This window comes from Pseudovirgaria hyperparasitica (assembly GCF_010093815.1).
Source record: "Pseudovirgaria hyperparasitica strain CBS 121739 unplaced genomic scaffold EJ05scaffold_10, whole genome shotgun sequence".
Lineage (NCBI taxonomy): Eukaryota > Fungi > Ascomycota > Dothideomycetes > Acrospermales > Acrospermaceae > Pseudovirgaria > Pseudovirgaria hyperparasitica.
In genome coordinates, this window is record NW_022985558.1 from 477,686 (window position 1) to 501,853 (window position 24,168).

The 24,168-nt window shown below is 40.3% G+C and overlaps 5 protein-coding genes across 5 annotated transcripts; 3 read left to right on the plus strand and 2 right to left on the minus strand.

Moving 5' to 3' along the window:
- Positions 1–272: 272 nt before the first annotated feature.
- EJ05DRAFT_486940 (uncharacterized protein) lies at positions 273–1,899 on the plus strand (the record flags this gene model as incomplete). Its single annotated transcript, XM_033745572.1, has 12 exons — positions 273–300; positions 411–413; positions 481–531; positions 598–603; positions 736–818; positions 852–915; positions 970–1,052; positions 1,086–1,149; positions 1,419–1,564; positions 1,620–1,659; positions 1,823–1,827; positions 1,885–1,899. 12 exons carry the CDS (start codon positions 273–275, stop codon positions 1,897–1,899), a joined length of 588 nt encoding a protein of 195 aa, XP_033599381.1.
- Positions 1,900–17,703: 15,804 nt separating this feature from the next.
- EJ05DRAFT_501477 (WD40 repeat-like protein) lies at positions 17,704–19,363 on the plus strand (the record flags this gene model as incomplete). The annotated part of the gene is made up of 3 exons (XM_033747118.1): positions 17,704–17,728; positions 17,777–18,561; positions 18,608–19,363. 3 exons carry the CDS (start codon positions 17,704–17,706, stop codon positions 19,361–19,363), a joined length of 1,566 nt encoding a protein of 521 aa, XP_033599382.1.
- An 80-nt stretch (positions 19,364–19,443) lies between these two features.
- Positions 19,444–21,182, minus strand: EJ05DRAFT_532234 (hexose transporter-like protein; the record flags this gene model as incomplete). Its single annotated transcript, XM_033749065.1, has 5 exons — positions 19,444–19,544; positions 19,595–19,738; positions 19,788–20,350; positions 20,397–20,760; positions 20,810–21,182. 5 exons carry the CDS (start codon positions 21,180–21,182, stop codon positions 19,444–19,446), a joined length of 1,545 nt encoding a protein of 514 aa, XP_033599383.1.
- A 65-nt stretch (positions 21,183–21,247) lies between these two features.
- On the minus strand, positions 21,248–22,074 carry EJ05DRAFT_48234 (uncharacterized protein). Its single transcript, XM_033745160.1, has one exon. It carries the CDS (start codon positions 21,796–21,798, stop codon positions 21,343–21,345), a length of 456 nt encoding a protein of 151 aa, XP_033599384.1. The 5' UTR covers positions 21,799–22,074; the 3' UTR covers positions 21,248–21,342.
- A 291-nt stretch (positions 22,075–22,365) lies between these two features.
- Positions 22,366–23,592, plus strand: EJ05DRAFT_440829 (actin filament organization protein-like protein App1-like protein; the record flags this gene model as incomplete). Its single annotated transcript, XM_033741953.1, has 1 exon — positions 22,366–23,592. The coding sequence occupies one exon, from the start codon at positions 22,366–22,368 to the stop codon at positions 23,590–23,592; it is 1,227 nt and encodes a 408-aa protein (XP_033599385.1).
- Between the last annotated feature and the right edge of the window lie 576 nt (positions 23,593–24,168).

The window sequence follows — 24,168 nt, forward strand, 5'->3', positions numbered from 1 at the left end:
CCCGGTCCTACTAGCTATATTATTACTACGACTATAATCGTATAAGATCCACTCTAATAATTAAACATTTACTTATATACTTTACTTCCTCCGTACTTATCGAAATTACGTTATAATTACTAAACGCGGCGACTTAACTCCCACCGCCTAAATCTAGTTTTCATATCTTATTACTATTAACGCCGTCTTACTACCTATGGCCTAAGTCGTATATAGGAATAGATAGGCATAACGAGAGTCACGACTATCCTAGTTTAACTACCGGCTATAGAATGGCTAACCGTGACACGCATATACAACGTGCGGAGGCCTTAAGCGTTAGCGCCCTCCTACCTTATATCTAGTACCTCCGAGGCCCATACCTAATACCTAAAATAAGTTATAATATATATAGGGCTACTATTATTAAGATAGTAAGTAAAGAAGTAGTGATAGAGCTTAAAACTAGTAGTATAGATACTACTATACTCTATAGGATAGTTAAGGAAACCGTTACTAGAGAATTCAATTGGCACATCGCGGCTATAAATAGTAAGTTAGTACCGACGGTTACGACCATAGATATAATAGAGGCTAAACTAGACATAGATACTATAGGTATAGGTACGTAGACATAGTTACCGCTGGAACATAAGGAGAAAGATAATATGGAAGATACTAAAATGGAAGACGACGTAGCTAGTATACTTAGACACATATATATACACACGGTCCTAGATACTAACATTAGAGTAGTATCGAATATAGGCGCGGTTATAACTACTAACATAGATAATCTATCTATGAATATCGTCGTGCCTAGCGAAGCTTATCCACGCGTAAACATACTAGCTATAGAGATATAGTTATAGTTGCCGCCGGAACATGCGGAGAAAGAGAACGTGGAAGATACTAAAATGGAAGACGACGCAGCTAGTATGCTTAGATACATATATATATACATGGTCCTAGATGCTAACATTAGAGTAGTATCGAAGATAGGTACGGCTATAACTACCGACATAGATAATCTACCTACGAATGTCGTCGTGCCTAGCGAAGCTTATCCACGCGTAAATATACTAGCTATAGAGATATAGTTATAGTTGCCGCCGGAACATGCGGAGAAAGAGAACGTGGAAGATACTAAAATGGAAGACGACGCAGCTAGTATACTTAGATATATATATATATACATGGTCCTAGATGCTAACATTAGAGTAGTATCGAAGATAGATGCGGCTATAACCACCGATATAGATAACTACCTATGAATATCGTCGTGCCTAGCGAAGCTTATCCACGCGTAAACATACTAGCTATAGAGATATAGTTATAGTTACCGTCGGAATATACGGAGAAAGAGAACGTGGAAGATACTAAAATAGAAGACGACGTAGCTAGTATACTTAGACATATATATATATACATGGTTCTAGATACTAATATTAGAGTAGTATTAAAGACAGGTGCGGCTATAATTACTAATATAGACAATTCCCCCACGAATGCCGTCGTGCCTCTAGATACCGGCGAGACTTATCTACGGCTACTAGAAATAAAGAGGACACTCTCGGATAATATAGTAAACCTAGTCGATTCTCCGAAACGCCTAAAACTAGAATATATTATACTACTAGATATCGACCGGTAGACATATGAAAACCAGGAACTATTCGGGTTAGTAGATAATTTGTATAGTAGATATATATCGGATAGTATATTAGCGAACGGCCTTGACTTTAAAATCCTTTCTATAGACGACGACTCTAATAGAGATAAAGTAAAGCTAGATATAGAGGACTTAATTCCGGTAGATAACGATATTAGTACGAAACTATAGGAAGCGTAAGTCATACTAAGAAGTAAGTAGGAATATATACTACCATACTAATGTATCTATAGAATATTCGCCGTTAATAACTCTAATAAAGTAGTCTAAGCTATCTCTTATTATACGGAAGAGATACGGTTACTTACTATAAGTATGTTTAGGCTTACGCTAGACGACCTAATAAAGGAGTTCGGCTATATACCCACTCTATATCTAGCCTTTAGTATAAGTGGGTCATATAGGCCATGGGCCGGCTAGTTACTCGCGGTAGTTACTATGTTTAAGTAGCGGGCGGGTCCGTGGAAGTGCTAGATCTTAGTAGATGGTCTAGGGCTAGGGAAGATAATCGTGCTTATAATGTTCATCCACCTCGCGTTTTATTAGGACTTTCTACGCGATAATATAGAACTTAATCTAGGAAATTATCTATAACCGACTTAAGACTCGGGCATGGATAGGAAGTGTCCGATATAATCTCTACATCCGATTAAATGTCCGTGTAGCTAGACCGATAATTTCGTCCATGTGCCCCGCCTTTAAGGACCATTTATACTATACTACCTAAGGTCCCTTCTAATAGCGCATTGGCCGCAGCGCTTTAAATAGATGTATAACGATACGGATAGCATGTTTACCGATTAAATTGATAAACGGAACCTAATAAAGATAATAGTACGGCTGGTATACTCGAAAACCCTTACCGACGCCCCTAGTATCTAATAATTCTCGCATATAGACCGATAATACTTAGCTAAGAGATACCTATACCCCGAATGGGAACATAGCGTCGATATTAGTAATACTACTAAATTTAAGACCGACGAGGAGTATATTATTAGAGCATGGTTGATTCCCGTTAATAGGACCGCTACTACCGAATTTCCGTCGCGATACACGAAGAACCATATAATCTATAGTACCATCTAGAGTATAGAACCCTAATATCTTAAATCTTTTAAGGGACGCGTGGTTATAAGAGTAAAGAGGGCGAAATAATTTAGTACTAAAAATACTTAAACTCGCGAAGTAGCATTCCTCGGTATATTAATAGTAGACGAGTTCTATTCCGCAAAGAACCCCGATATAAAATAGTATAAATATACGATATATAATGCCCTTATATTTAGTATATAGGTTAGTGTAACGCCCCTCTCGAATAGTCTAGTAGATATTCTAGCGGCTATTGAGGCAGGTGCTCTAGATAAGTTACCCGACTACGTCGACGATAATACTACTAAAAGGGTATTCGAGAGCCTATAGAATAAAACTATAAGGAAGATTATTATAACGTGGTTAAATAAACTCCTTAGTTTAATAAAAGGCAAGCTAGCGGATACGATGGCCGCGATAGTCCGTAGGGCATTAGAAACCATAGAAGGTAAGCGCATACTACGTATGGTAGCCGATTGGTATTTACTATTTATTCTATAACGGGGACTACTAACTAAATGGTTTAACGGAGAGGCATGTCTATCTATAATATTAAAGCTAGTAGTAGAGTTTATATCCGTCCCGGCTATAGAACTAGAGAAGATAATTATACGGTTATACGAGAATAGAGGTAGATAGTTTAATAATCTATAGCCTAACGGAACGCCGTAGGACTCGTAGATATAATCTATCGCCTAGAGTAAATCGAAAGGGGGTACCGGGTCCAGGCTTAACGCATACTACCATTAGGCTAGGCTAGCTACTACATATATACTACTTATATACCTTACTAATAAAAAGATAGAAGACGAGTAAATTAATATTACGCTCACGCGTCGGAGGGATAGTAATAATAGTATACCGAGTAAGATAATCACCAATCCCGTACGCGAAGCGCTCCTATAGCTAGATAAGGCCATACAAAAGGAGATAGTATCACTAGCTAATAAACACGCTTCGAAGGTAAACTAGATCCGTAACTTTATTAATAATAACGTTTATAATGAAAGTACTAGACGCGCGCGACGAACATCCGCCGACCGCCTAGAGAAAATCGTACTTATATATACCGTACCGGCAAGCTTAATGTTTCTATACTTAGTAAGTGTTTATACTACCTACTAGTAACGTAATTCACTAATATATATAGGTACTACGTCCATATGCATAAGCGAAAATGTTAGTATATTTACCAGCCGGCCTAAGTACGTCCGAATTAAATAAGGTATATAGATTATTTAGGTCGACCAAGTCGGATTCTCCGTGTATTCTACTAGTATTAGCTTTATAGGTCTGCGAAGGATAAGACCTAATAGTCGCCGGTTTTATAGTATTAGTGGACTAATGCTTACGTAAGGAGACGTGGCCGTAGGCAAGTATAAGATATTATCACCATGGATAATATCGGCCTATAGTATATACGTATGCTTTGATTTTAGACTATTTAGAGGTCGAGGCTAGACTCGCCGCGTTAGGTAAGGTAATCGAAAGCACGAGGATATAAGCCTTAGACCTAGGAAAAGAAGATATAGCTATAGTAGAGATAGCCACACCTAACATGCTAGTAATAGGCGTACGCTTTAATCCTATAGAGATATAGTAGTATAGAAGTAAGTAAGGTAGTCGGTTAATTAGCTTCTAAGAGACTAGATAGTATGGTAGTATAAATACGAACCGCTGTTTACTCATGATTACATGTCTATATATATCTATACGTAAAGAGAAATAAGATATTTATTCTATACCGTTATATAGTAGGACGTTACTATATATGCCGGTATATAACGGAATATTCCGACATGCGCCGGTATATTATAGAATATTTCTAGATACTCGAAGTATAGTCGTAGTATAAAGTAGCATTACTATTATATACCGGCATATGGTAGGACGTTACTATATATACCGGTATATAACGGGATCATGTTCTAACATACTATACGCCGCCGGTATATCATAGAATATTCCTAGATACTCGAAGTATAGTCGTAATATAAAGTAGTATTACTATACTATACCGGTATTTAGTAGGACGTTACTATATATACCGGCATATAACGGGATTAAACGTTTTCTTAACGTTCGATAGAACGATTCTAAAAGAACCGGGATGGCTCTAGGAGAACTAGAATAACTCCGGGAGGACTAGGACGACTCTAGGAGGATTAGGATAACTCTAGAAGTACCGGGACGACTCTAGGAGGATTGGGACAACTCTAGAAGTACCGGGACCCATTTGGGATAACTTTAGAAGTACCGGGAGACCTAGAAGCATTGGGAGCGCCGTATCTTTCCTAATAAAGTATCTTTTTCTCCTATACCTCCTTCTTCTTTTCTTCCTTATTAGTTCCTAACGGGGCCCGTTCTATAGTAACGAAATAGGCCTTCGATAGGTAGGCTTCGATTACACGACCGGTTTTAATATATGGTAGGTGGAATTCGCGTAAACGCCATTATGTCTTCTTTTAAGTATTACTTACTTTAATAATAAGTTTTATTATTTTATAGTGATAATAGGGTTCATTATTCTCTTTCGATAATAGAGTTCATCGTTCTTTTTCGATAATGGAGTTCATCGTCATAAGGCTACTTTTATAAGTATCCCTTCCCTCCTTAAAAAAACTTCTATCCCCTAGAAGAAGATATCGATTCTAGAGAAACGTAAATATTCTTCTCTATTAAAGTCTTGCGGAGTAGGAATCACTACTTCTACCCGGGTTCGTGTAGCGTCGTCGAGGTGTTCCGTAAGTTATTTATAATAGTTTTCCTTATCGCTACTCTCCTTATGTTCCTCGGTAATTCTTCTAATTAGTAGTCGCAAGGGCTCGTCGTAACTCTCGTTACTTACATTTCTTATAAAATATTTCTTTAACCTATGGCTAGGAAACGTCCCTCTAAGCATGGCTCTATTAAGCTCCGCGAGCTTATAAGTATAATTAAACACGGACTAGATTCTATATGGCCCCCTCTAATACTACCTTAGCTTCCGCTCTATATCCTTCTATCGCTACGAGTTATATAGAAGGATAATCGTATCAACTAGTAACGACTCTTAATGAAGGTAATAGTCGTTATTCTATGCCTCTCTTAATTCCTTACGCGTTCGTATCGTGTGGGTATAGGCCTCCTTAAGATTCTCGGATCTTCTCTTAAGTTATCTAGCTTAAAGAGCGAGTAAGTCGGATGTTAATTACACCTTATCCTAAGGGAGCATTTAGAGTGACTCGAATTCGACTTTAATAGATATAATTAGTTTATGGCCGAGCACGAGGTATACGGTACTATACCCTATACTAGCACGTGTTATTATTCTATCTACCTAGATAACCGCATGGAGGTGGCCGGGCTAGTTCTTGAATCCGCCATTAGTTATCTTCGCGAGAGTATTAGCGAGTAGTATAAAACTTCTCTCGATAATCCCATTTACTTAGGGATTATATATAGACGTAACCTTCTAATAAATTCTATAGAGTCGGAGGAGCTCCTCTATGGCACCTATATTTTCTCTACTACCGTTATAGATGATTTTAGGAATAATTCTATATCTATAGATTACGTTCTTAAAGAGGAACTTTACGACGACTATAGACGTAGCCGCTATACATACCTCCGCCTTAGTCTATCCGCTTAGCTATTCTTATATAGATACCACTTTACTATACCCTATAGAAGGTGGTAGCGTCGTTACGTCTAAGTATATTCTTTACTAAAGAATAGGCGTTATAACGTAGTAGAGCCCTTTATTAAGACCTCTAAGGAGTTTACTTCGTCGTTAATATTTATTATAGGTTTTTACGTACTATCGCACGTCTCTATGTATATCTACCTACTAATACTTATCCTTAATCCTTCTAAGGGTCCCTTCGCTACCTCTATAATCTATCTCGTTATAAGTGGCGGTAATTATACACGCCCTAGTATTCGGATCCTTAATTACTCGTGTATGTTAGCGATATCTATCTCCTCTCTACTAGAGTATTCGGTCACGTATAAGGAACTTTAGGTAGTCGGTTATAAAGGCCTTATACGCTCGGTCGGTTAGATTAGTTAGCCTCTTAAGTATAGTAAGGTACTTTATAATCCTCTACTATTTATCGCTATATTCATCTATTAAGGGAGACTTAATAGCGGTATAGTTAAGTATCCCTATCGTGTAATCTCTCCCGCTAACGGGCTTAATTAACGACGTCTCTAGCACGTCTATATATAGAGCCATATCTACGAACTCGTCTAGATTAAAGGTAGAGATATCTAGTGGTTCTTCTCCTTTATACATCCGTAAGATACCGTTAGCGACTACGTTACGCTTTCTAGGTACGTATCTAACTATAAAGTTCTATAGCTAAATCCACGCGAGCCATCTAGTAATAAGCGCCCCTAGTAAGTTAGTTATAGTATGGTTAATTTAAGCGACTAGAGTATTCGCGTCTATTTCTATAATAAAGTACGTACTATAGAGGTATTACTAGAACTTCTATAACGCGTAGAGGAGGGCTCGGTACTCTAGCTTCACGGTGTCGTAGTTTCTCTTAGCTTTTAACTATATTCCTCTATTATACCGCGATGGCTAACATTTATAATTCTCGTTCTCCTATATTAACGTAGCTCTCTACCTAATATTACTAGAGTCTACTACTAGGATTATATCTCCCGTACCTATCCCGTACTATAACGTTATTAGTACGGGAGTAGTAGTTAGAGCTATCTTTAGCGCGTCTATCGAGGTCTACTCCTTAGCTATCTACTACTAGGCCGATTTATTCTTTAATAGTATAAATAGTAGTAATGTAATAATAGTGTACCCGGGGATCCATATCCGGAAATATATATAAACGCCAAGGAAGGCTCGTATATTTATCGTGTTTTTATAGGGTTTCTAGTCCCTAATAGTAGTAACCTTTTTATTACTCGGTCGCCTCCCTTTAATATCGTAGACGTATCCTATAACGTTAGCGGCTTTAATATACTACTAAGTCTTCTTACTACTTAGAGTGTATCCGGCACGCTCTATATCTACGAGAACCTTATCCACGTTAATTAAATATTCTAGGATATATCTATAAATTCTAGGTAGGGCCTCCTTAGAGTTATATTTCGTTATAGGTCCTTTAATACCTAAGTTATCTAGGAATAGTAGAGCCCTCTCCGGGATATGTTCTTATATAATAGTTAATATAATCCTAATAAACTAAGCTACTAAATTAGTAGCCCCTTAAGGTAATATTATCCTATATAGTAATCCTAGGGGCGTTATAAACCCCGTTAAGTCTTAGTAATACTCTACTAATAGAATCTAATCATATTCTAAGAAGAAGTTAGTAAACGTTAAGACGGCTATCCCCGTAAAGTACTCCGAGAACTCTTTACACGAGGGCGGCGTGGCCGTATTACGAATGGTAACTCGGTTAATTTCTATCGCCGAATTAATTAACCTATAATCTCGTTCCTTATTGGCTTCCTTCTTCTTTTCCACGAGAAAATAGGCGTTTTAATAAGGACTACTATAGGGCTCGAGCCTTCCGCTATTAAGACGCTCTTTTAGAATCGTAAGTACCTTCCTATAAAGGGCTCTAGAAATATTAAAGTTCTTAGTCTACTATACCTTATGTTCTACCGTTCGGATCTCCTACGGAGGTGCTACCTCTTCGTTAAATTTACTAAGGTATAAGAATTTCTATGCTAGTGCTTCCTCGCGATATAATAAGATTATACGTAGTAACTTAAGTTCCGCGGGATATAGCTCTATTCTAATCTTTAGCTAACTTATACGTAGAGACGTTAGACGTGTTCCTAGTAGGATAGTTACCCTTCGAGGCTCTATTAGCCTATTAAACGCGTTAAGGCCTAGGTGGACGGCTGGAAGAAGTACCTACCGTGCGATTACTCGTTCACGCTAGTCTAGATACCCTAATAGATTCCTAGAAACCTTTCGGTGGGCTTCGGAGTTATCCATAGAGTATACTTTAACTCCCTTTCTTTTATATATAGTAGCCATACTAAATCCCTTTAATACCCCGGATGAATACCGTCTTTAGAGGCCGGTGGAGCCTACTATAAGCCGTTCTATTATTATACCTTATTTATATACGAAGGTAGCGTACCTTACCGCCGTAACTAGGGCGGCTAAGTTATCTTTTCTCGATAACCAAGTAACATTTTTAGGCCGGATTTTCTCGGAAAGCAACTCTATATAACTTATTTCTATATCCGTATAAAAATATAGCCTATCCCCTTCGTTAGTAGGTTTACTAGACTCTATTTAGTACGGATTATTAGTTAAGGGTAGCCCTTAACTAATAATCCGGCTTAACTCCGGCTTCCGGCGATATATTCCGCTATATAGTTAGTCTCTAGCCACGGAGTTACCCTCCTTCTCTAAGACTAGAATATACTTATCCGGACTAGTTTTAAAGGTTATACATTCTTATCTATATACGGAGTAGACTATTAAGAGTACTTACCTAGAGGCTAACCTCTATACCGTAAGTAAGGCCTGTCTAGTATATAGCTCCCCTAGGATAAGGTTATAATTAAGTTCGCTATATACGAATATCGAAGTAGCTATAATAATCTAACCTATATAGATAGGGTATTACTATACTATTCCCACGAATAGAGTACTATACTAAGTAGCGCTAACTAAACTCGAGTTCTTTATATATAGTAGAAGCGAAGATATCGCTAGCCTAAGACGCCTCGTAGCATCTAGTCGAATGCTATTTACCTATGCGCCACTATCGAATAGTACTATACTAGTTACCCTTTTAGGACTAACTTCCACGGAGTACCTCGGACACTCGGCTACTAGCCTTACTATCCCTTCCTTAAGCTAATTAATGTCTCGTTACGTAATAGCCGTCCCCGTGGTATAGAGGGGTACTAATATATTAAGTTTATTTATCTCGGGAGCTATAGTATAGTCGTTTCTTCCTTTCTTCTCGGCTCTCTCTTCTCGAGCCTTACGGACCTCCCTAGCTATAAAGTTAGAGGCGCCCTTCTTGAACACCGCACGACGTAAGTCGCCATTAAGGCTTAATAGTTCGCTAATAGTAATATTTATAGTTATTCCTAGAACGCGTACCAGCCATACTTCGCTAGCTTCTATACTTAGCCGCTATCCTTTACGTAGATAGTTATTAAGCTTAATACCTCGGATACGTGCCTTTTAACTAGGATTTAGGCTATTACCTTTATCTATCTTATCCTCTAGCGCCGTTAGCTCTTATTTAGATATTCCCTAGTCGCTACTCTTCTTACCGTCCTTCTATTCCTTAATAATCCTTATATACTACCCTTTACGCATTCTACGGAGACGGGCGATCTTTCTTTTCTTAGTACGATTAGGTATACTCTTCGTAATCCCCCTTCTAGATATTATGAGCATAGCGGGCTCTTCTAGGGCTATCTCCTTATAGATATATCTATTACTAGCTACGTCGAAGCGTTCGTGGAATTCTATATATCTATCTTTCTTACTCTCGGGCGACGTAACTTCTTCTTCCGAATCGCTATCTACTAAGGCCTAGTAGGGACCCTTCGTAGATTTTATACTAATACTATATACCGGCACTCCCTATGAAGCGTTAATATTTACTACGGACGTAGAAACCTTCACTCCTCCTCCGTACTAGCTTAGGCCGTTTTAAACCATTACTACGTAGTTCTAGATAGCTTATAGAGTAGCTTATAGCCCTACTAAGGAGGGTAGTAATAGAATTTCTTCTCTATTCGCCCTAAAACGCCCTTAGAACACTCGTACCCTATTAATATTTAGTAATCCGTCTCTAATGTATCCTACTATCTCCGGATATCTATATATTAGATAATCTCCTCTATACGTGATATATACAATTGGTCTTCGAGGTCTATCCTAGACTATAACGCCTTCTTAGGAGTCTCGGGTAGAGACATATTCTCTATTCTATATATAATTCTATAGATAAACTTACGTTAGTTCTATAGGCATGCCTCGTACTTAGAGATATACTAAAAGATTTAGCCTTCGCGTCTACTAGTTAATAATGGCCGAAAGTAGCTTAGGTTCGTACTTCTTAAGGGATGGGAATAAGGGATTAGAGGTAAAGTAGGACTTTATCTTAATTAACGTAAGGTCTAGTTTACTAAATCTCTCTACCATCTTATTAAACTTATCCGATTCTAGCGCGACGTATACTACGACTAGAGAGGGGTAGTTAAATTTATTAGTTCTTCTTTCTTCATGTAACTACTCTTCTAAGCCGGTCTTCTTACTCCCTATCTTTGATTTATAGTATATAGCTATAGCTAGCTCTTATGCGGCTAAGTGCTTATTAATACGAGCTAGTTCCTTAAGTACTCTAGCCTTTCGTAATACGAAGCCATAGATAATTACCTAGTCGTAACTATGTACTTCCATTATGAGTTAACATTTCTCTATAGCCCGAGCCTTAAGACTATTAGGTAGCCCTTCTAGGAAGAGCTCTATTCGCGAATATAAGCTTAGGCTTCCTTTAGCTATAAGTTTCTCCATGATAACACGATACTAGGAGTAGTATATAGGGAGAGAGTAGGATGGGTCTACTTTAACCATTTCCACGTATTTTCGGATAAAGTAGATGGTGCCTTCCTCGAGGGTAGAGTTAAATAGAGAGAATTCCTTTAATAATTCTTCACGTAGCGTGGCCTACTACTATTTCTAAAACCTACTTATTCCTTTAATAGTAGGACGGAGATAGTCCTCGTAGTATAACGGTAGGGAGGTTATCTTCTTATTAGGCGGAACTTCGTAGTTTATATATATATCCTCGTACTTCCGAAGGAAGGCCGTAATATTTATTCCTTTAAAGCGCTTAGGGGCTAGGGTAGATAGAGGTACTATCTTTCCTTATTGCGTAAATACTACGAAGAAGTTAAGTATCTCTCTACGAGTTACTAGGTCGTTATTTTAAGCTCCTATCGCACTATTACTAGTAGTAGGTGTGCTAGTAGAGACGCTGGGGGTAAGGTTATTAGTTAAGGGATTACCTTAACTAAAGGTTAGCCCAATACGTCTACCTACAACATCTATCATCCCTTCTCTATATTAACTAATCCCTTTATAAGGTGAACTATTACTATCGTCTTTATTAATATAAGGTTCACGGTATCCTACTTATGTTATTATCTTTATATAAGGCGTTCCTAAAGTAGTATACTCGTATGGCCGTGTTTATGAATAACAGCTATGGTAGTACTAAACAGGTTGTATTTATCGTTTTTAAACTCTTCTTTACTACTTCATCTGGCCCTGTTTTATATCCTATTCCCCTAAGACATTTTCGAGTCGCGCTATCACCTATATTAGTATGCGCATGCTTTTTACGGCTACTTTTAAGAGGCTAGCCCCTAGCGACTCCGGACTCCCTGTTTTCCGGACTCGTGGCTTTAATCTAGTAAGTCTAGACTACCTTATTAGGCACGCCATATACTTCCCCTAAGCTAGTTTCGGAGTCCTAATCTCCCCCTATAAGTTTGTAGTCCGGGTAGAACCTCTAAAATTATAGTAAGCTATCGCTACGTGTGTCCCTTTTATAAATAGCTATGTTCCTAGTATAGTAGTCACAACGAACTTATAAGTATCTCTTCTAGGTATTATAAGTTCTCTTTGAACGCACGACTTCTTATTAGTTCTCTTTTATAATAGGACGGGTCTATATAATACTCTTAATCAATTCTTCAATAGCTAAGCCTAATAATTAATACCCATAGAGGCCTATAAACGTAAGAAAAGGTCGAATAGTCGAATATTAGTGATGGGGGGGAAGCGCCGAGTAGAATGACCAAGGAAAACGCCCTCCTTAAATATATAATGAAGCCATGTGATCGAGCTAGGGACACATACATGTAGGGCTGTAGGAGCGGCCTTCCACACTATATTACTATTATTTTACCCTTAGGTAGCACGTGTAGGTGCGGAGGTTATTAGTTAAGGGCTACCCCCGACTAATAATCGAGGTTCTCCTAGGGTTCTTCCGGTATATATCGGGTTACTACCGGCGTATACCGGGTCTCTTCCGGTATATATTTCCGGGTCTACTAGTACTAGAGAAGTAGTAGATATATAAGTATCTATTAGGAGATATCCTTAGGGTACTTATTAAGCTATCGTGTAATATCTAAAGTCTTTATAACATAGATAAGCCATTACCGTTATATATGGAGGTTAGGGTATATAGCTAGATAGTAGCGTATTATACCTCTCCGGCCGTACGCCTTACACCATAGGGAGGTGTCGGGAACGCCTCTCTTATAGATGTAGTATAGAAAGAAGTTATTATTAAAGAAAGATAAAATTAAGAAAGCTAAAAGAAAATATAAAGATCTATATAGATCTATATAAACTCGTACTAATCTATCTAGAAGAAGTAAGATCGCTTTAAAATTAAAACTAAAAAACTAAAAATACTAGATAAAAGAGATATATTAGTACTAATTAGTATAGATCTAAACCGATTAAGTTAGAGTAGAAGTAGAAGTACTAATTACCGCGATAGTTATATCTAATTCCTTCCACTAGTTCTTATTTAGTATAGTATAGAGCTTTATAATATAAGTCTCTAGCCTTTCGTTCCGACGCTATAAATTCTATATAGTACGCCTTATAGCTATAAACTCCTCTATAGAAACCTATAGAGTAGTAGGACCTAGGATAGAGAGAGACGGACCGGCGTGGGCACGCTAAGAATTATATAAATTAGCGAAAAGATTTAACGATTAGTATAGAACCATATACCTTTAGTATAGAAACTTCTAGATTAGAGCTATCTTCTCTAAATTTATAGCTCTTTAGCACGCGCGAGAAAGGAACCTTAGCCTTTTTACTAGAACCTTTTCTAGGAATTTTAATATCGCTAGTATATAGAAAGAAGTCCGAAGTAGTAGAGATTTTAGTACTATTATAGAGATTAATATATATTAGTAAGAATCTATAATAATTTAAGAAAAACGATATTATCTAGTAATTATAGTAATAATAGCTATAGTAGATTCTAATAAATCCTTACGGATCTTATTAGAATCGTACTCCTAGGCGTAACTCTTACCTTAGGTATATAGCTCGTAGAAAGCCTTCTCTAAGGTGTTACGATTAGTAGTACTACGCTCCTTATTAGTAGGGGTTACTAGAGGCCTAGTAGTAATCTATACTAATATAAGTAAATCTATATAAAGTTCTTCGAACTTACTTAAATACCTATAAGTAATAACGCTTCTTAGTTATATAAGTACCGTATATTATAGATTTAGTACTACCGTGAGTAATATATAACGGAAAGTAATAACTATAATAATATATAGCTAGATTATTAGAGCCCGGCCTAGGTCGGGGTAGATTAATAGCTTTTAATATATTAGTAACGTATATAAGATAGGGATTATTCGAAGGCGCCTATTTCCGCGCCGATTACTTTAGAGTATTAAGATTTTAGGAAACTATATTATAATTATTACTAATTTATACGGATTATTATAAATTATATTATTACTAGCTAAGGATGGTATAAAAATTAGTAAATTACGTAAATTATACTAAATTATAGTAAATCTATATAAATCTATATCTATAAGAATCGGGTGATATATCTAATAATCTAAAAAACTCTATAAAGAGTTAAGAAGTTTTTTAAAGAAAGGAATATTTCTAAGAAAAGATTTTAATATAGGTAGTACCCGGGCTTATCTAATTATATTACGTGATACGCTAGGCCTAATTAGGTAATCTTACCTATATAAGAAGTTAAGATAGATAAAATCTAGTTTATTAGGAAAACACTTATATAAATCTTAGATTAGTAAATATTAGTAAGTATCTAAGACGAAGTATAGAGAACGACTAAGGTCTTACGAGACTTAGAATAGGGATATAGAGATAGATAACGATCTAGGTTACTAAGGGCAGCTTCCTAGAGGGAAGGGATAATTATTAGGACTTAGCCTTAGGTAGAACCCGACCTATACGTACCTTAGCTAATAGGGTTAGAAGGTAATATAAAGGGCGGTAAATAGTTATATACTAGATAGATCGGTATCTCTTTATATATATACTCTCGGATTTCTACCGAAAGGGTTCGGTAGTAATTCATTCTATAATAGAATACACCCTATTATTCTATCTAACTATACTACTATCTAATAACCCTATTCTTATAGGTTTAGATAAGGTAGAGGTGGTAGAGAGGTTACTAAAGTTAAGGAGATTAGGAGACTTTTTTACGAACTCGTCGAGTAACTTACTCGTTACTAACTTACCGACAAGTAAGTTACTTAGCTAGCTAGTAATAGTCTATATATATATCCGTTTTAGGTACTATTCGTTAAGTATATAGCCTTAATATATAAATATATACTCCTAAATATACTCTAAGAAACACTATACTATCCCTATCTAAATACTTGTAAGAATTGGGTTATTGAATAGTAGTATAGTTAGATAGAACAATAGGGTGTATTCTATTATAGAACGAATTACTACCGAACTCTTTCGGTAGAAATCTAAGAGTATATATATAAAGGGACGCCGATCTATCTAGCATGTAACTATTTACCGCCCTTTACGTTACCTCCTAACCCTGTTAGCTAAGGTACGTGTAGATCGGGTCCTACCTAAGGCTAAGTCCTAACAATACTAGTTATACTAGTTATAGTAAACGCCTAGAGCGAGAACGCCGCCTCGCTTACCTTAAGTTACTCCTTATACTTATAAAGGTATAGATATACGTCTAGTAGAATACTAAGTAGAACATCTACTATCTTCGTGTTAGGCACGTGAGGAGCACGTGGCCTACTAGTTGATTCTACATGTATATAGTAGTCGTATATAAGTAGTGTACTCTACCCTTGAAGTAGTAGCTTTAAGATTCGGTCCTTTTAGTATAGTTGGTTAGTATATGGAGCCCGCCTCCTTACACTTCGCGGCTTTATAATAAGTAGTTCTAGACTAAGTTATCTCCTTAATATAGCGGTAAGTATAGTAGTTATTATCTACGTATAGTCTTAATTCGTATATCCTAGCCCTTATCTTAGTATAAGTCTCTATCTTCTTACGCTATTTAAGAGCTAATAGTACTATATCCGCCTAGTAACGCCCTAGTTATACTAGACTACTAAAGGTTTCTATAACTCGTGTCTAAGGGGGTATTTTATAACGAGTCTTATAAGTCGACGAATAATTTAAACTATAAGTAGATAGAGGGCGAGATTAAGGTTAAGGTTAAGGAAACGTAGGTATCTATATAGGCATTATAGAATTAAACCTATAATACTATAATTCTATCTAACGAAGTAGTTAAGTATACGCGAGCTTATCTTTATTATCTTAATAATATCTTACTACCGTCTCCTCACGCTTAATTATCGTCTATCTTATCTACTTATCTTAAAGCCTCGTATTCCACTTCTTATAATCTAACTTAGCCTCCTTACGTCGTAATCTCTTTATTTTAAGGCGCTTAAGTATAGAAGTAGTACTTCCGTTAATAGCGGTTAACGAGATACTAGTTCTACTACTAGTTTAAGACTTCCTTAGGCACGGTTAAGTAATAATCTTATAGAATAAGTCTATCGACGGCTTATCCTTAGTTACGCCTTAAATACCGTTAATAATATTATTAGTCTATAGCTCTAAGATAGTCTTATCTATCTTATAGTAGAGTATTCTATTAGATAATATAATCTTATAGTACTAACCTTAGTAGTTTATATACGTCGCCTTACTATACTAGAGCTTACTCTAAATATTATTAATAATAACTCTTCGGTTACGGCCTTGCTATCTTCGCTCCTCCTATAATTTAAATAGCTATTTTAAGTATCTCTTAAGGTTTAGATCTACGGGCGATAATACTAGACTAGTAGAAACTATACTAGTAAGTAGTAATGGCGTAGGAGACTTCGGATTAGATACTATAGCCTTCTTATATTCTAGTAGCTAATAAGACTTATAGATAATAATATCCTTAAAGGTAAGGAATATAGCCTCTAGTAGATCCTTTCTTACTAGGCTATAGATCTTATTAAGGAAGGTAAGAAGCTTATCCTAGTTATCTAGACTCTAGTCTAGAAGTATTAACTATTTCCTAGTATAACTAGATATTCCGAGCTTTATAGTAAAGCCTCGAGTCTTAAATAGCTAGTTATTAGTACCGAGAGCCTTATTAATTAACTACTAAATCTCCTCCTTATATAACTCCTTCTTAAACTTATACCAGGCTTCCGTCTTTAGTAATATAGCCTTAATAATCTTTCTAAAACTATCTACTCTAAGTTACTAATTTATATAGATAGACTATATTATCTTATTAAGAGCCGCGTTATTATTCTATAGGTTCTTCTTCTCCTTCTCCTTAACTATATCTCCGTGAACTAAAGTAGAGTTATTAGTATTATTAGATATATCATCTAGTAAGGCTAGAGGATCGCTTAATAAGGGTATGTTAGAGGGCGCTAGTAGTATATTTTTATACCTCGCCGCTATCTTCGTAGCCCTTAATACCTTATCTATACTATACTAGAGCGCCTTTAATATAGATATATATAGCTATAGCCTAGAAGGTAGTAGTAGAGGTTCTATTAAGTTATTCTATCTAAATCAAATACCTTTATACTACTTAGAAGGTATAATAGATAGCGTAAAATAGTTAAAAAAAATACTAATATATAGCTAATATTATATAATACTAATATATAATAGATATTTTAATAGGTATATGAGTATTCGTTGACGATGCCGTAAAATGTTAATTATATATAAAAACGCGTGTTGGTGGCATAGACGTGCATCGGGCGCCAAGCTTTCCCATGTAACTATGGACAAACGGATTGTCGTCAAGTAGATTCTGGCACGCTGTTAGGAATATTTGATCATGACACCCCGCGTACCAATGCTTCGCGAGGGCCCAGCATAAGTCGCGTCTCCCGCGGCCTCAATTAATTACCAGAAATTAGCAATGGAGGTCTCAGACCAATATTCAAGTGAGAACCTGAATGACAACGCAAAGTGCAACGACTAATTACGCTCAGGCTCACATCATCCGCTGTGCTCGCCGGACAATGCACACATTGCTACGCTGAACGGCGGCCGTCTCCAAATCCGATCTACAAATTCGCTAGAAGTCATACACAACTTTGTTGTTCCCCAGGACGGCAACTCACGCTTTTTGTGCCTGCGCTGGTCTCCCAAAACGAAAGACCGACCGTCCTCGAACCGTATACTGGTGGCAGATGAGGATAATGTACGAGTGTGGGACCTCCGAGACCGAAAATGGAACGGCACGATCAACAATGGCAGCGCGGGCATGGGCAAAGTCGTGAACGCAGACTTTGGCAGGACTGAGACGGAAGTTGTTGTCTTCTCAGACTTTGCGTCCAAAGTCACGGTGTGGTCCCTGTCGCATGGCAGGACCGTGGAGATCAAAGATCCAAAGTTCGTGACAGCGAGAGGCTATGGGTATCGGCCGAAGACTTCTGAATTTACAGTTCTGTCCAGACCGAATGCGCAAGATACAGTGACTTTACATGCGCCGCAGACGTACTTTGTCATCAAAACGATCACCTTGAATACGGTTGATGCGCAAGGCATGAAATGGAGCCCCGATGGCAAATGGCTGGCGGTATGGGATACACCCAGCGTAGGGCACCGCGTTTACATCTATACGGCCGACGGGCATCTATACAGAATGTATGGGGGCGCTCCGGAAGGAGATCTCGAGGGACTTGGAGCTCGTAGTGTAGACTGGAGCCCTCGGGGCGACTATCTGGCTATAAGTGGTTACGACAAACGTGTAACTTTGCTGAATGCACGCACTGTGAGCTCTTACTCAGGACTTCATTGCCTTCGACTGACTTTACTAGTTCTCTCCAGTTATTGTTCTTGAGCACACGACTTCGATCCAATTATCCAATGGTGGTGTGTGGCAAGAACAAGTTTCTCCGTCTGGTGAGCGCAGTTACATCGAAGTTGCGCAGCCAATAGCTCCCCCAGCTGCTCCATCACCACCTAACGATGCTCTTGCAAAGCTTGGTATATCTATTACGACATTTAATGCTGACGGCACTTTGGTGGCCACTCGCGATGAAAACACTCCAACCACAGTCTGGATCTGGGATCTCTCAAACTTGGCCCCTCGAGCCGTTATTATCCAGCATTCCCCTATAAAGCAACTGTTGTGGAATCCTTCTGACCCAAGCATTCTCATGATCCAGAATACGCATGAGGACCCTGCTGTACATCTCTGGCGATCAACGGGAGGAGGTCCAGAAGCTTTGAACATCAAATTCAAGAGGAGTGTGGGGAAGGTTGAAGCACGATGGCTCAGCACTCCTCGTGATAGGAAACCAGCGTTGATATACGGAGACGCACATGGGCACGTTCTTGCGTGGCCGATCGGCAGAGATGTTATCCTCAGATTCAGCCGTCCCGAGACGCCAAATGGTGCTGACGATAGCGAAGACTCACTTTTCGACATACTAACCGGTAGGACGCCTGTACCTGCATTGACGACTACGGACGGCTTTACACAAGGAGAAGACTTTGACGACAGTGGACCACTGGATGATACATTCAGATACCGGAAACAGCAAAGTGAGATGGACGAAAGCTTCTTCTGAAATTATGAAGATTTTGGCTTGAAGCTTGGTGGATACAAAGGTTGATAGACAAACCAACGAAGTGGACTGCACGGTACCATTCAGACATTCTTCCCTGGCTCCGCATGAGCCATTTCAATATGCTCGACAGCAGCCAATGCATTCTTAGCCACAGCATCACGCTTATCTTGCTGCTCGAAAACTGGAGATTGATCAGTTGCGGCGTAGTCTAGATTATGGCGAGCAACTTACGAAAGGTCAATTCTTCGAGGGTCCTACCGTAAGTTTCTGGGAAGAATAGGTAAATAAAGACGACTTCGAAGCACAGCCAGCACACGTAGACGAGCAAGTACTTCCACTTCGCGTTCTCGAGTCCGATTGGGTTCAAGAAACTTCCTGCTCGGATATGAGTACTGCATCGTCTTGGCACTCACGGTAAACTCACCAAATAGATTGGAACTACGACCGAAGAACTGGAACCATGTAATGCCTTTGGTTCTGACGTAGAATGGAAAGATCTCGACCAAGTACACATATGTCAGAGCATTGTACCCAATACAATACGCTGGACTGTACAAGAAGATCATGACAAGAACAGCTATGCCAGCGACCGGGGAGCCTGTGATTTGTTGACGAGCCTGGGCGATTGTCCATCCTGTGTAAACGATTACGAGCAAACTCGAACAAAGAAGATACATTCTACGCCTCGGATAGCGAGGGGTAATGACAGCAAGCACGACTCCGACTACGAGCCCCCAAGCCTGTGTCCCGACGTTGTATTTGACTTGAGTTGCGCTGTCGCCAATGCCGATGCTTTGGAGGATGGGTACGAGATACTGACTAAGCAATGTGTTTCCAGAAAATTGGGTAAACATTCCAAGCATAGCAGCGATCAGAGCTCGGCGTCTCATGCCTCGAGATTGGAAAAGCTCCATGTAACCTCGCTTGCGGGATGTGTTCTCAATCTCGAGAGCGCTTCTAATCTCGGCATACTCTGCGTACGGGAGCCTGCGCATGTCAGTGGCAATTTCCAGGATGTCGAGATGGAACATGCCTGTCAGTTACGTCGCCTTCGGCGTGGTATTTTATCAAGATCTTCAGGGCTTCTTCTCCTCTATCTTTGGAAACGAGCCACCTAGGGCTCTCTGGGATGGTGAAGGCGAATGCGATCTGCAGGGTGGAAGGAAGAGCTTGAAGAATACTGGGTAGACGCCAGCTCCAATCATTGGGTATGATACGTGTTCGCATGACAATACCAGCTCCAACGACAGCGCCGACTCCGAAGAAGGCATTGAAAAGGGAACCCAGAAACTGCCGTTCTTTTGGATGACCTAGTTCTCCTAACAAAGCAGACCCCGCCACAATTGCATATACGATTCCGTGACCAAGAAAGATACGAGCAAATACAAACATGGCCACTATACACGTCAGCTCTGGCTGTTCTGGAGTTCTCTTGTATATCCTTACAGCTCTTGCTCAGGCCTTGCATGACGGCTCCGATAATCATCACAGTACTTCCAAAGACGATACTCCACCGGCGACCAACATGATCGGACAGTAGAGCAATGAATGGCAGACTTGTGACGGCTCCAATGTTGTAGCAAGCAACTAACAGACCCAAACTACCGCCTGTAGGATGGTTGAAGAAGGTTTGCCAGGGTGTCAGTGCTTGCATGCCATTCATCATGGATGAGTCAAAGCCAGAGGTAGACTCGATACACAAGCAGAAGGGAACAAGACATAGATACAGCATACGTAGGTTGGGTTTGCGATACCATCGTATCTTGTCTGCAGCAATCAAACGCTCGATAACGGGATCCGAAGCTGATACTCCGCCCATAGTTGCTATGTCAGTCCAATTCTATTATTTGGGAAGACCAGAGAGAGGAGATTCTGCTCGATGCAGCAGCATACTACAACATTATTATATCCATGACCAGCTGTCACAACCGGCAGGCCGTACAACGCACCGGTTAAATACAGGTGCGTTGCTTACTGTTCTACGACAGGGCGGGACCGGTTGTACTACCGCCATGGAAGGCGAAGAAGTAAGATGCATGTTTCTGGTACGGGATGTCGTTGGATCGAGTCCCGCCCTGCCGACAAGGCGGAGATGCTTGGCATGGTGTTCTGAGATCTTCCGTCGCTACACGATAGGCGTTCTGCAAGCTGTTGCCGGGTTGGCCGGTGCTGGGCCCTTGCTTGCTACTTCTTGGCTCTACATATGCGTCGTTCATGTCCCTCGGAGCAGCATACTCGCAGTACGTAGGCGAATACGGCCTGAACAACGGCAGTAAGCTTGAACGACAATAATACTTGTACGTTGTCCTGTGCATGAGAAGGATGGAAGGATGGATGAATGAATGTGACGCCACTGCGGGGTCTCGCACGTGGTGTCGACAGGAGCTTGGCTCAGGCTTCACAGCAATCGTCTGCGGTGACACCCAAAGATGCATTCATTCAATGTACTACTGCAACCTTGGTTCAAAATTCGTATCAGGCCAACATGCATATATGATATGCTGATGCCGATACAGAACGCGGAGTGCATGAGATGCACATGGATGCGTAGTATCAGTAGGCGCAGGTCGTGGCGCAGTGGCCCATCGATCCCCAAAACAGGCAAGCAGTCACCAGGATAGGCAGGCGTAGATGGCGCGTGGATCGACACCAGCATGTCATCACCAAAACTCTCCCAAGGCCCTACAAACTGCCCCCAAGACTCTACCAAAGCCCCCAAGAGTCCCCAATGCTCAGGCGGCGCTTGCTGCATGATATCATCCTTCGTCTTGCGTCGCCTTGTCCCTTCGAGTCTGGGACTAACCTTGAAGTCCGCCCCGCCTATACAATAACACCCAGGCACCTGCACAATGCCATCTTCTTTGTCCTATGACCTTCCGACTCTTCTCCGCCTCAAACATCTCCCTCGTGCACCACTACCTACAAGACATTTCACTTCTGATCGACTCATCCCCTAGACCCTGCGCGAATCCTTATATACATTCATTATGGCAAACCTCAATATGGCTGCCGCGGCCAAGACGGTACAGAAGCATATGCAAGAGTCAGAACAAGAGCACATAACGAGACGAACATCAAGCTTCAAAGAAGTCGAGAGCACCATGCCCCATCTACCAACCCGCTTCCGCGACGCCTCGCTGGTAGACAACCTGTCGTCATACCTGGGCAAGCGAAACCCCTTCACCAAGCAAGTCGATCCCAAGAAACACATTGTCTGGATATTCGACAATACAGCCTGGCAAATCCCTGGATCAAATGGCTGGGCAGCAGAGTTTGTTGCGGCATACTTTGTAAAGCGCAGCGGCTCAGACGTGAGCGCTGTTGTTGCTGATATTGCCGAGAAATGCGGTCTCGCAAAGGGCGACAAGCAAGAAGCAACCATTGCAAAACGTCTTGAGCCATTTGTCGACTCGATCCTCCCTGCTCACACTGTCAAGATGCAAATCGCCAAATCACAGACTGTCCGACTTGGACCCTCTGGCCGTGATGGTATCTCCAACGACACCATTCGCTTTGCTACAAAGTACGACAACCTGACTTCTGTCATCTCTGACGCCCTTAGCGTAGAATGTGATGAAATGACTACCTTCACTGCTGGGCCTACCGGCTGGGCCGTTCTCTCTGACGTCGACGACACCATCAAGCGTACACTGACTGCAGACCCAATTGGTATCCTCAAAACCACATTCGTCGACGAACCAGAGGCCATTCCCGGTATGCCCGAGCTATACGCACACATGAAGACTGCCCTCGGAAACCCGCCGTTCTGGTATCTCTCAGCCAGCCCTTACAACCTCTACACCTTCCTCCGCGACTTTCGACGAAAATACTACCCGGCTGGCCAAATGATACTGCGCGAAGCATCATGGATGAACCTCGCAGGCCTCCTCACAAACCTGACACAAGGCACGCAAGCGTACAAGGTTGATCGCATGGAAAAGGTCCACGCGCACTGGCCGAAGCGCAAGTTCATCGTCGTCGGCGACAGCACACAAACCGATCCGGAATCCTACGGCGAGATGTACCGGAAACATCCCGACTGGATCAAGGCGATCTTTATCCGCAAGGTCACGGGTGTTGCGGCCGTGAATGAGGAAGCTAAGATCAGCGACGAGCGGTTCGAGAAGGCGTTTGCGGGTGTGCCAAGGGATGTCTGGACGGTGTTCGAGGAGCCGAATGTGCTGTATGCGAAGGTCGATGCTTTGGTCAAGGGCGAGGGTCAGAAGTAAGATATGGCGTGGAACATTGTTTTTGTGAAGTTTTCTTTTCGCTTGCATTGATTTGTCTTTTAGGTCGATCACACGCAACTTGACGGCGCATAATCGTGACGTCTGTCCGTGTCTGCTATGTACAAGGGACTGGTTTGCGCCGTGATGCTGGGATTCACGCATGTCATGGCATCTGAAGGCGCATTTTGTCTCTCCTTTACCGTTGGGGCATTTTAAACTCGTGGTTGTTCGACTCGGCGTATTGTTTGAACCATTACCATATATATTGTTGGATTTCTGCGTTGGTCATACCCCGGTCTCAGCATATAGGTATATAATGTATCGAGTCATTCTTATTGCTTTGTTCTTCGTCTTCTGAGATGCTGATGTTGATGCTGATGCTGATGTTGATGCTGATGCTGATGCCGATGCTGATGCCGTCAAGAATAATACTGTAAGGGGAAGGGAGAGAGATTGTGACGCTAATGCCGCAATATCACCGAATGAACGGTTTCCTACAGATTTGTACAAAGAGGACAACATGGGACCTAGGTATGTAGTCCATATAACGTTATAAAAGTGCAACACGATATGACA

Bases quoted from the DNA above. Each gene is read 5' to 3' on its own strand.
- EJ05DRAFT_48234 (XM_033745160.1), bottom strand. From the start codon at position 21,798: ATGCATCTTTGGGTGTCACCGCAGACGATTGCTGTGAAGCCTGAGCCA.